The 13,223-nt window shown below is 39.3% G+C and overlaps 1 protein-coding gene across 1 annotated transcript; it reads right to left on the bottom strand.

The window, feature by feature from the left end:
- Window positions 1-4,845: 4,845 nt before the first annotated feature.
- On the bottom strand, window positions 4,846-12,030 carry LOC121721179 (high affinity immunoglobulin epsilon receptor subunit beta-like). The gene is made up of 7 exons (XM_042107891.1): window positions 11,995-12,030; window positions 9,409-9,633; window positions 7,297-7,407; window positions 7,064-7,123; window positions 6,824-6,943; window positions 5,332-5,535; window positions 4,846-5,229 (listed from the first exon to the last, which is right to left on the bottom strand). Exons 2-7 carry the CDS (start codon window positions 9,631-9,633, stop codon window positions 5,149-5,151), a joined length of 801 nt encoding a protein of 266 aa, XP_041963825.1. The 5' UTR covers window positions 11,995-12,030; the 3' UTR covers window positions 4,846-5,148.
- Between the last annotated feature and the right edge of the window lie 1,193 nt (window positions 12,031-13,223).

The raw sequence follows: 13,223 nt of genomic DNA on the forward strand, positions 1-13,223 counted from the left end.
TTTGATATACACCAATGTCTGATATAAGTGCTCAGAAATGTTAATAATTGTTGTGGGATAAAGAATGGGACATGTTGACAGGACTTTTCTGAAGACTTTTTAATAATTAAAATATGAGCACCTGCCACTCGCAATCATATACATATAGGGGTCTATGGTTCTTAAACATGGTTCTTAAACATTTTATCTGGTGACCCTCCTCTGTCCAACTGTCGAAATGTGTTTTTACTTTGAAAAATGTTGTGAAGGCAGAAACTGTCTTCTCTCATAAGCTGTATCAACACCAAAAGCATGTCAATAACAGCCTTTGACAATCTGATTTATTATTTTCAAAAGGATAACTAGCCCTCATCCAATGTATAACTGGCACTCCTGTGGCGAAAAAAGGCTGCATTGTGTTCTGTCACTGGTAAGCTTATGTAGCCTACAGCATCTTCAAGCTCATCATTGCAAGAGGCAGAGGTTTGAGTTTGCATAAACATAAACAGAACATCCACTTTCAGGGAACATTACAACCCCAAATCAGAAAAAGTTGGGACGTTGTGTAAAATGCAAAGAAAAACAGAATGTGATAATATACAAGTCTTGAAAAATGTCATACAGCAAAAAGGACACAGACAACATATCAAATGTTGACAAATGAAAATGTTGACTATTTCATGGAAAATATATAATAATTTTGAATTTCAGACTCTGCCTCCCTGGGATGCTCTTTTTCATACCCAATGTTCCCAGTTACCCTAAACAGTTACCCTAAATCCAGCATTTCCAGCATTTTGTTACCCCCTTTCTAACTGTTTTTGAAATGTGTTGCTGGTTTCACATTCAAAATGAGCATATATTTCCATGAAATAGTCAAATTTGTCATTTTCAACATTTGATATGTTGTCTGTGTCCTTTTGGCAACTAAATATGAGTTTATGAGATTTGCAGATTATTACATTCTGTTTTTATTTGCATTTTACACAACATCCCAACTTTTTCTGATTTGGGGTTGTATCTAAACACTGTGGATTAGAAGCCTAGGGCTACTGAATATCTCAGTTTAAAACATGTTGGTCTAAAAACCTATAGAAAAATGTATTTAATTCAGTTTGGCATTAATTACACTTATGAATTGAATTATGTCGGAAGTGAGAAAATCATGATCTACATGCAAGTACACCCTTTTTCATTATAGTCATTTATTAACTAAATGCCAACATTTCTGTGTCATTTTGGGAGCAGGCCATATTCAAACCAAGTAACATCTTGTTTCCTCCTGTCTTGGTTATTGATTTTGGTAACATAGAGCTGGAGATGACACATTTTTACACAGAAAATACAAGCAACAGGCCCTTCTCTAGTAGCCAAGAACAATGCTACGAGAGACAAATATTGATTGTATGAAATCAGAAATGACTATACCAATACAAAATAGTTCACATACGTTATGTTTTCTTATGACGTAGCCAGCTCACATGCTAAAAGCAGACTAATCTTTAGGTGTAGTTTAAGCTCAGCTACCAGATAAAAACTAGCTTGCTTACTGTTAACCATCATATTTTGGTGGAATATCTAGTTATTGATATATTATAAAACCCCTAAACCACTCCAAAAACGTAAATTTTCTTACCTGTAGTAGCCTACAAAATAGGACAGTACACCTTGGCAGGATATCATTGCCTCACTTCATCATAGTAGCAGATAAAACTAGATGTACCGCAGATCGGTACAAAATATGACCGCCACCCAGTCCAGCACATTTTTTCCACAAAAATAAGTCATGCTTGTCAAATTGTGTTCATTTCCTACTTTGTTCCTTTTTTGTGTGTTTGTAATTGAGTGTGTGGTTGTTTTTGTGTATATGTGTTTTGTGTGTGTTTTTTTGTGTGTGTTTGTGTGTGTGTGTGTATGTGCATGTGTGTGAGGGTGTGTGTGTGTATGTGTGTTTATGTGTTTGTGTGCGTGTTTGTGCGTGTCGTGTGTGTGCATGTATGTGTGTCGTGTCTAACCTCACAATTTGTGAAGCACTTTGGGTCAACTCTGGGTCAAGTCATTTTATGTTCTATACAAATAAAATGACTTGACAACACAAAATAGTCACTTATAAAATGATAAAACATATACATATTGCTTTATTCTGATATAAGCTGAAATAATTAGAACAACAGAGGTTGTAGACAGAAAATCAATAACAATAGATACATACACATTTGAGCAAAGCCTTGATAAGGTAGGCCTACAGAATCCATTAAATGGAGACATTCATACTCTTCATAGTTAAACTTTAGCAATTTTGTGATCATTTGTATATGCACGCTGATGTATTTCCTGCACCTAATGGAGACATATAGGCTGTGTTTTCATGCTAGCTAGGGTGTGCTTACTGCATTCTTCTCAGAGCACCAGAAGGGTATTCCAGAAAGCGGGTTTACTGGCTTAACTGGGTATGTTAACCCAGAGTTAGCGGTAAACCTGGGATTTCAGTTCCAGAACGCTCAAATATGATCAGGCTATGTAAGTAACTAGCCTATGGTAACATAGGCTCTGAACTTAACCTGGTAGGGGGTAGGTTTTGTTCAGGTTATGTTCAATTATGTTCGGTTATTTCAATGCATGTTCAACCAGGCCGCTATTTTTACACTTGTCACACAATGGCGTTTCATTTTGACGAAGGTCCGATTGACAAAGAAGCATAAAATCATGTAATATTCATCCGTGCAATTCACCGTGAGAGGGCGATAAGACCACGACATCACATGATAGCCTATCCATTCTTTTCCAAACAAGTTTTTCAAGAGCGCTAGAGTTTTTCAGCTGAATCCTAAATAGCCTATAGGCTAGGCTTGAAAAGCATTCTCCATCCCTACATTAGCCTATGCATGGTGGATTAGAATAGAATAAAATAAATCTTTAATGTAGGCTAGGCTAGCTAGCCTACACCATAGTGGACATTTGTCTTTGGCTCACCAGACAGATGGACAAACAACATCTCAGACACATTGAAGATATAATTAAAACAAGTACAGTACAAAAAAGGGAAAACATATAGAAAATTAATAAATAAGTTTAAATAAAGACTGCATAACAGCTGTCATGCAGTTAGGCCTATGCGTGTTGTCACTAAGTTTGGTTAAGAATGCTGATGGCATTTGGGATAAAATAGTTTTTAATAGGCTACACACGCTCTCTGAAAATGTATAATAATTTTGAATTTCAGACTCTGCCTCCCTGGGATGCTCTTTTTCATACCCAATGTTCATACCCAATGTTCCCAGTTACCCTAAATAGTTGTGAAATATTCCTCCTTTTGTTTTCTTTATCATTGCACAACTTTTCCAGCATTTTGTTACCCCCTTTCTAACTGTTTTTGAAATGTGTTGCTGGTTTCACATTCAAAATGAGCATATATTTCCACGAAATAGTCAAATTTGTCATTTTCAACATTTGATATGTTGTCTGTGTCCTTTTGGCAACTAACTATGAGTTTATGAGATTTGCAGATTATTGCATTCTGTTTTTATTACTACTACACACAACACACATCCTCTCCGACTGGAAGTTTTTGTAGTGTCGGTCGGTGCGTAAAGTTTGCCTTGCGCTAAAGCAGTTAATTTGTTTTCTTGGACACAAACCCACGAGGATCATTATTACCCAACTGGCAGGTCAGCATCACTTATTAAGTTTTCCAAATGTGCACCAACGATAGGCTGTCTTAGCTGGTGAGCTTCAATTAACGGGCTTTGGCTTTTTCAGAATGTCCTTAAGGTCGAATAGATAGGTAGGTCACTTCTATTTTTGGATGCTCTCAATGGTGTTGGTGTTTAAAACATATTTTTATTTTAATAATTGCCAGATGATATGTGATTATGCTTCACATCTTATCACAAACATGGGGGCGAAATGGTAGGGCCCAGTAGGCCTACACGATGCCAGGAATGATGTAGCCTATCCGGGAGTCTAATTTGGCCTACACCTTACTAGAATATTATCAGATCGACTACAGACTAATTAATGTTTAGGCTGTAATTTAATGTTATATGTGCAATTACAGGAGAACTTGATTGGTATGCTACTGGGGGATAGAGGAAAGGCTACCCATGCCTTCCGACATTCATCACCCTTCCGATGCTGGAGCGCAACGGTTTAACTTGGTCCACAGCTGCAGAACCCGCGTCAAAATAGACAATTACATTTGGGATTCTCAAGGAGTCTATGGTCCACTCAATCTGTGACAAGGTAGGCTAGTTTAAGAAAGCATCATTCAAAGCAGTTAATACAATACGTAATGTCCACTAAATTATTTAATTGTGCTTTTGACATTAAATAGGCTATCCTAAACGTAGGCCTACGCATTTACACGGTCAGTTAGGCTATTCTCTGTCAAGCAAGGTGTCGTTCCTTGGCAGACGCATAAGTATTGCTCTTTTTTTGTTATTACAGTTCTCTCCTCGTAAGACTCGAGGAGAACTTGCTACTCCGCCTATGAAAAATACGGTGCTCTTCGTTTCGCCGGTTTCACTCATGGTTTCGACACTCGATAGATGATGCCTTCATGAGTTCGCCGTGAACGCGCACAACTCAAGGTTATCTAACACAGGGTTGATTGAACTACATGTAACTGGTAACCGGTGTTTTGGAACCGACAGCTCGGATTTAGTCGCTACAGGTTCAGACAACCCAGAGGTCAAGTTTTATCTCAGTGTTTGTTAAACCTCCTTTCTGTAATACCCCCCTGGTATGTAAAGCCAACGAATCAGAGCGTGCTAGACAGCAAATTTACTTGATGGTATGAGTTTGGTACCTAGATAGAGATAGATAGAGATTAAATTAAGGGATTAATTAATTACCTCCCTTACTTACTCACATTCATGGACAGTGTTTATTTCTAATACTAAGCCTATGAAAGATACAAATGAATCAGTATGACACAGTATGACATCAAATGAAAATATTGACGGAGCAGATTTTGTTACCGCTGCTGCCACTTGTAATATCTGTTACTCCAATGACCTTCATAAGACTTATGGGATTTATTCACATTCAGTGAACATGCAGGAAAACCATAACTACAAAATGAGATTAGATTTGTGCGATTAAATTGGATGGAAAGTGTATGTAATTGAAATGCATGTGTTTTGAATAGTCGGCTCCATGATCCTGCTCTTAAGCAGTAGAGGGTAGATCTTCAGGTTTGTCACTGCTGCCATGATGTGAGGGAGAAACAGCAGATGGGAAAAACCTTGTCTAAAAGAGGAAAACCGACAAAATATTCTTCATGATCCACAGTTGATCCACAAAAACCAGACTCAGAACAAGTAAATGTTAGCTCTTTTGTTGATGCCTTACCTCAGATGTGTTCACAGTATCAGTAGCTGTTTCATATGATGGGGGCAAATACTGGGCCTGCAGACTTGAAGTTTGTTTGACAACACTCACCTCTGGGGTAGACGATGAGATGGCATTGTAAGTAATAACTGATACTGCAGCTGAGAGCATGAACTCCAACAGAGACAACACTAACATTACCCCAGAAATCCCATGGATAGTTTCCTGAAAACAGGAAAAAGGACATTACGTATAAATACAAATTACTGATCAGACACAGACATGTGCATGGGTGTGTACAAATTACATTTCTTTCTAATTTCTCAAGTAACAAAATTCTTTTACCTGTAAATAAAGGCTTCAAACTTATTTTAATGGCACAATGACAAGAAGGAGAATTCAATCTCGGACATTGGTGATGCGCACCTGGAACGTCTGGTATTGGGCTACGTTGTCCCAGTTAGGGGCAAGACCACCCCTTTCAACGGTTTTAGATGAATTAGGTACCCCTTTAGTGCTAAATGGGCACCCACAGGGGTGTAGTGGTAAAATAAGAGGTGGGTAAACTATAAATACTGTGATCACGGTAAGGTGGACTGTGCCATGTGGTAGGGCAATTCCATGAAAAATTGACTTTTTGTCACATCCATAAGGACAGTGAAATGCCTTGGCATTTGTATGATGTGAACGATAACATTCATTTTTTTGTGAATTTTTCTCATGTACATTCTTCAGCCAAAAATTCCAAATGCTCAAATTTCATGTAATCATTCACATCATACCATACCATCACATTTTATTGGTGTTATGGATGTTTTTTAAAAAGGCATTCAGAACATGATTGATGATGGTGGAGGTTACTGTCCAATGTTTATAACATTACCAGTGGTATCAAATAGTTCATAGTGTTGATGAGTTTACATATTGTGAATGTGGATAATACAGTGAGTGTTTTTATGTTAAAAGTTGCAATTGGTGAATAAACTCTTTTGAGAGGTGGATAAACTCTATTTCTGAAATTCCAGAGGCAGATAAACTGTGTTTACTTGTGTTTAGCCTCCATTACAGCCCTGGGTACCCAGTACCTTTAACATTGATGAAAAGGGAAATTCCTACACAATGGCATAATGCAAAGACATGAGCAACCTCCAACAACCCTTTCCTGCAGCACAGGGCAGGCACCCTTTTCATAATGATGACACACTATTTTTTGAATGGTGATTTAACAGGCGGGGGATAAGGCCCTTTGGACTGCGGTAATACAGTATTTCACGCCCTGTGTTCATATTGTGTAACTTCAGATGTGCTAAATAAAAAATGTGGCTTGGCGTAGCTAATGTTTCAGACTCATCTCAGAGCAATCAATGCACAGAAGTCCATACAACATAAAATGTTGGTGCCGCAAGGACAGCCCATGCGTTCTGCCTGGATGATGAGATGTATTCCAATTGTACTGTGCACGTCCGCAGACTGTGGCTTCAGATTAAGATTATAGATTTTAATATTATAATACCATATTGTAGTAGCAGTTGTAATAGCAGGAATCCTGAATCTTGAAATCCAGGCAATACAGAACTATGGCGACTGCTGCAGTTAAGCAGCTGAAGATATTAATTGTCAGCAAGACTTTGTCCTGTTACAAAAAGAAAAAGCCTCACCATTATTAACTCGTTAAAGTATGTCATAAAAACTGGATGACAGAATTCAGTTAATCAGGTAATACGTGTTCTAAAGGATCTTTGGTAATACTCACCAAACTCTGACTGGAGTTGTCTTTGGCATTAACAACAGTGAGATAACCTGCAATGACATGCTGAGGGCCACACACACACACACACAGAGAGAGAAAGAGACAGTATTGGAGATAACTTCATGAAATTATGCAGTACAAAACCTATATTAAGGCATATATTCACAAGTATTCATAATATAAAATTCACTATCATGCAAGTTAGAATAGCACATAAATCAGTAAATTAATCTTACAATAACTGAGCCCCAGAACATGATGCCAGACTTTGCTGATACAGTAATGGCATCAATTGTTGTCACAATGCCGAACAAAAACACAATCACACCAATCAGCACCTGAACTGTCTGTGGAAAGTGAAACAGAAACAGTGATATTAGTTTTTTACAATACAAACTTGTTAAAGTGAAAACGTATGGTAACCTCTGTTCTCTGAAGAAGAACACAAGATGCTAATCAATGGGAAATCATCTTCAGGTGACGTCATCAATCTGAACCTACAATCTGAACCTACTGTATCTGATTAGACTCTAAGGGCCAGATGTGCGTGTAACGCTTTTGCGCTTTTCCGTGTCATGCATATGCATTCATGGGAGGATCCAGGGGAAAGTGGTAGTTTAGCGCCTAATTATGTATTTTGCGGTATGTACAAAAACTGCTTGTGAAAGCGCACGTCTATTCTGCGCCTAAAAACTTCTGCCTTGTAAAAGCAGGTGTTAATCCAAATTGCAGTTAAATGTGTCAATAAGAGAACCTTTCAAACACAACAGAATCGCTATTTAGAGCACCAGTTTTGTGTCTTTGTACTATATCAAAAGTAACCTTAAAGGTGCTCTAAGCAATGCCAGGCGTTTTTTAGGCTAAAACATTTTATGTCACTTACTGCAAACAGCACCTAACCAACCGCTAGCTGTCCATGTCCTGAATACACTGTAAAAAAACGCGATCTCTGTGGACAGCCCAGGCTCTAAGAACGGCAACAAAAACAACCTGGGCAAATCTAGCCTATGAAAACATAACAAACCGTTCCAGCAAATCACAGACGAGATGCGCGTTATGTCAATGCTTGTTGACATCTTATCATGTATGGTATTATTTAATGATCGCTAAACGTTTGATTCTTTTTAATGTTGTCATCAGTAACTTCATTCAAATACTATATAGGCTCTGCCGTTCAGTTGTGGACGTTCGTAAATTGCTGTAGGGGGCAGAGAAAGCCAGAGAAAGGCGCAGATTACACTATGAATTGAAAGTTTGATAAATACGATTTTGGGTCTGACAGCGTTCACTATCTGCGGTTTGTCCATGGCGCTGATAATGCTACGTTCGCAAATGTACATCTGGCCCTGAGAATTAACTCCAAGTTAATCTGAGTACCCAGAAGTTCGCATCATGCTAACTCTAAGTAGGTTAAACTGAAGCCCTAATTGGCAAGTCCCCGCACTCAGCAGCCTTCTTGGTAAAGCATTTCGGCTATTTTGGGAATTTATTTTCATTATGACATAAATACTACATCAGGTGAATCTGTGTTTAAATCTGAATTGAACAATATTAATATCCCCCCCCCAAAAAAACCTAAACTCCCTTCGTAGTAGGTTTCAGGTGAGCAGAGCAGCCTGGGTACTCCGAGGCAGGCTACGCACCAGTCATGCCTGTCCATGTCCAAGTGGCATTGGTGCATGTGCCTGGGCACCTACAGTGATCCGCTGCCATTATGTTTGCTTTTTAGACAGCAGTCCTAAAGACTGTTTTATTGGGGATTGATAGCCACTGAAAGTGAAAGATGACGAGGCCTGGGCAGGAGATGGTAGAATCTCGCTGTAGTGTGGGCTGTAGCCCGCTTGGGAGGTTGCAGGCTTCGTTCTTGAGAGCTGGTTAGAAAAAAATCTCTTTAGCTGAAGAAGGAAGTGAGGCAGTGATGACTTTCTTGCAGCATGCACAAATCTCTAAACAGGGTTGTTGGAGACTTCAGATCAATAACATCACCTGAAGATGACTTCCCATTGGTTCATGCGAGTGAACTCGATTGAAAGAGAACTGTGGGACTTTTTTTGGGCCTAGAGAGAATCTCCCATAGAAATGTATGGGGTTAGTACGTAAAATGTGTTGCAATATGGCTGCCGAGGGATTTGCCTAAAAGGACTTTGCCATAACCAACACAGCATGTATTAACATGAGCATCACATGAGTGATGAAAACAAGTGGTTTACTTTGACAAGTCTAGCAGCTGTAGTGTTTTAGATGTTTTTTTTAAATTATTTTACAAATCTATAACGAAAAAAAATGCAAAACAGCTACCTGGTTGTAAAAATCCTTTTAAAAGCCCAATACATTTGAAAGAAACTTACCCCCAGTGTTGTCTGGTCTCTTCTCACAAATGGTTCTAACACATTGATGAATTGTGTAATAGCTCCATTCCTTGGTTGAACTGCCCGTGGAGCACCATTTTCCAGCCATGGGGAAACGGGTGGAACAACCACATTTGGTGGCGCATCTCCCTTCGAGGCATCTTCTTCTCGGTACACGTGTGTGACGACCACTAAGCCATTACCAGAGGCAACACTGGTGGACATCTTCACCAAACAGACGTCCGATGAAACAACAACAAAAAAACAACAATTAGTGCCATTCTCACCTGCCATCCTGGATAGGCACTATGTAGTTTACTGTTTTTCTAGTTAGCTCGATAGTAGATAGTTGCATTGTGCTGTGTTACTGTAAAACACAACATATAGATCTACATATTACTCCTATCCATGAATGCATGCAATTTTAACTTTACTTATTCTGTGACATGATCTGACCGTATAAAATAAAACAAATACACAAAGATGTTTTTACCTCTACTACCTTTTGTTTCTCAGCAGATTATTTCAAAATAGTTGAGGCCAAGATATGTGTCTCTATCTCTGCGTTGATCTTTTTAAAGTCTTACCTGTACAACTGCAGACAATTAGACCTAAGAATCTTATTTCCTCCATAAACATTAATGATTTACCAGGATGATTTACTGTTGACCCAGATGTAGTATCAGTGGGAGGGGCACGGGGATTTCTATTCGATTTATCAGCGGCACCAACATTACTGGAAACTAGATGGCAGAAATGTGTAGGCCAATCGGCCCACCAGCTTTTTCTACTTTGTCACCTACAGAGTTTGACAGGTACGATCTTTCGAAATGCCATGTTATTTCCCATAGACATTTGACGACCGGAAGTTGGATGGTTACGGAAGTTACGGAGGCGGGACTTATTCTGGAGAGGTCTATGGGAATTTATGCCAGAGAACTAACCTGGTCCGTAGCAGGTAACTTTCAGGCTAAATTAAGCTGTGTTGCAAAAGAACCCAATCAGTCGGAAAACGAGTGAGAAAACGAAAAAGAAGATGGTATAGCTTAGCATAGCTTATCACCTGGATAATGACATTTTTAGTTATACTCTTTAATGAAAGACATGTCCTATTGTTGCTAATAATTAAAATAAATAAATAAAGCTAATAATTATGACCGCCGTGCAGCGACGCGGCCTTCATATAGGTTTAGTCAGATTTGTTTTTTTCCCGCATGAGCAATTTTCCGTCAAGGATTCCCGGGACACTGAAAGACCGGAGTGCACGAAACTTGGTGGGCATGTAGCCCCACAAGGATGGCATGGAACCATTGTTTTTCGTTTTGATCTAGGTAGGGTGGACACTAGCCTGGCCAATGGCCATCCCCTTGGTCTACGCTTCGCTTGTACAAGGGGCGGACTGGGACCAAAAATCGGCCCTGGCATATTTTGCCCAAGCGGCCCTCAAATCGGTCAGACACACCTAATTAAATACAAAATCTTGGCATTACCCTTAAATATGCATATATTTTCAACTGTCATGGAGCACTGAAAGTGATGTAGGCCTCATTGGCTATCACTCTGACTGATCAGAGGTAGCCATGGAGCACATGATCTCCATATTCAAGTAGACTATACAAGCAATTATTAAAGAAGAGTTTCTGCTTGACAGCAGCACCAAACAGTTACTGAAGCCTATTATATGTGTAAAGAGCTAAATTAATCACTGTAGGACAACTGAAACAACACGAAATAAACAGAGCTGTTGCTGGAAATATTTTATTCCTGTAGGCTATACTACCTACCTACATTGCTGGTAGATTTTGGAACAGTATAGCTACATTAACTAATTATCTTTAATGTCTTCCAGTAGCCTATCGTATAGCTTAGTTGGCTTGTGCATGAATATGACAATGTTTTGAAGCCTACATTTCTGTCAGTCTACAGTCTTTTAGCCCATCTTTACCATGATAAACCTTCCAAGATAGAACCCTTTCGACTACTTTGAGAGACCAACCACCACTCATGCCATCGATGTTGAATTTTGGGCGTCTGACATAAACTGATCAATCTGACCAACAATTAAAGGAGAATTCCGGTGTGATATTGACCTAAAGTGTGTTGAAACATGATACCAAGTGTGAACGTATGTCTCATAGCCCATCTCGGCTTGTCCCCTGCACTCCAAAATCTGGCGCTAGTTAGCAGATGCTACCAACAGCTTTTTCAATGGTGGTGCTTCGGCATCGGGCTAGCCATGCAAATAAATCACTGTTTTACACCATTTACGAGGCTCAATGTATCTCCACACTTCATTGGTAGACTTCCGAGCAGGCGACAAGCCGAGATGGGCTATGAGACATACGTTCACACTCGGTATCATGTTTCAACACACTTTAGGTCAATATCACACCGGAATTCTCCTTTAACATCGATTTGACACTCTTTTGCTGTCCGGGTTTGCAAATCATTCATTTAGAACATTTAAGTTGCGCTATTTGTTATTATAATCACAGCACGGCCTTACTATGTTATCATTACCATATCATTACATTATCGCAGTTAATAAGTCATCATTGTCAGCATGGCATGTCACACATAGCCTACCTGCTCCACCACTGAGTTCTTATCATGTAGTCTCAACTAGGCTCCACCACCTGCTCACTGTCCCTCTGCTCTGTATGTTTGCTTACATCCTCGTTCAAACTCAACAAACTTCAACATGTTGCTGACATATGCTAGCCTACTTGCAATATTGTATTTTTGAGGCTTCTACACTGGTGTTACTTTTACACTATTGTCACTAGGCTACCGGCACCCGCCGCAATTTCGTGTCAATCTCTCACCCTGTCCGGTCGCTGCTGCACAGTGGGTTTGGCAAGAAGGTTAATGTCACTTTTAGCGGCCAGGTTAGCCGGCCCACTTAAGCCCATAAGGTAACAGGTTCACACGTTAGAGCACAGCACATTTCCACTCAATCTTAGACATCACTGCACAGCACAGTACACTCCACACAATCACTGCAAGGCTAGCCAGTCGCCCGCATTCAAAACTGGAACATGTGATTATATTTCACAATTTTGCTAAGTACCGTGACTGGGAAAGGCTGGCAAGAAAGCCGCAGACAGATCAGGGGATTCACTACCGAGGTGAAGTTAGTTTGATATTTGATATTCGGATATTCAAAGATAGATAGATATTATAGACAGATATTAAAAAAAAAAAGAATTATGCAGCCGGTTTCACCCCGTGTTTGCAGACAATGTACAAACAAATGACCTGTCTACTTGCTCCCAGCCGACCTTAGGGACCGTCTAAAAAGGACCTTCTGAATTACCTTCATAGTCTTTTTTGTCAATAGCTTTGACATCATGTGACCTAGTGACTCCAAACCAATTCAAAATAGTTATCATATGGGACTCATCAGACACACCTCTTTTTATAGTCACTATATGCACACAGTATTTTATATGAATATTTTAAAGAAAATACATTATTTCATATAAGAAAGTCTCCTTTTTTTCAATACCTCCCAAGCCATGCGACCTAGTGACTCCAAACCAATGCAGAATAGTTATCCTATATGGGACTCATCGGGCACACCTCTTTTTAGGATCACTGTATGCACACTGTATTTTATATTAATATTTTAAAGAAAATACATTATTTCATATAAGAAACAGTCTCCTTTTTTTTCAATACCTCCCAGGTCATGTGACCTAGTGACTCAAAACCAATGCAGAATTGTTATCCTATATGGGACTCATCGGGCACAAAATAACTATTTTGAATTGGTTTGGAGTCACTAGGTCACATGATGTCAAAGCTATTGACAA

The sequence above is a fragment of the Alosa sapidissima genome, chromosome 10 (assembly GCF_018492685.1).
Source record: "Alosa sapidissima isolate fAloSap1 chromosome 10, fAloSap1.pri, whole genome shotgun sequence".
NCBI classification, from domain to species: Eukaryota; Metazoa; Chordata; class Actinopteri; order Clupeiformes; family Clupeidae; genus Alosa; species Alosa sapidissima.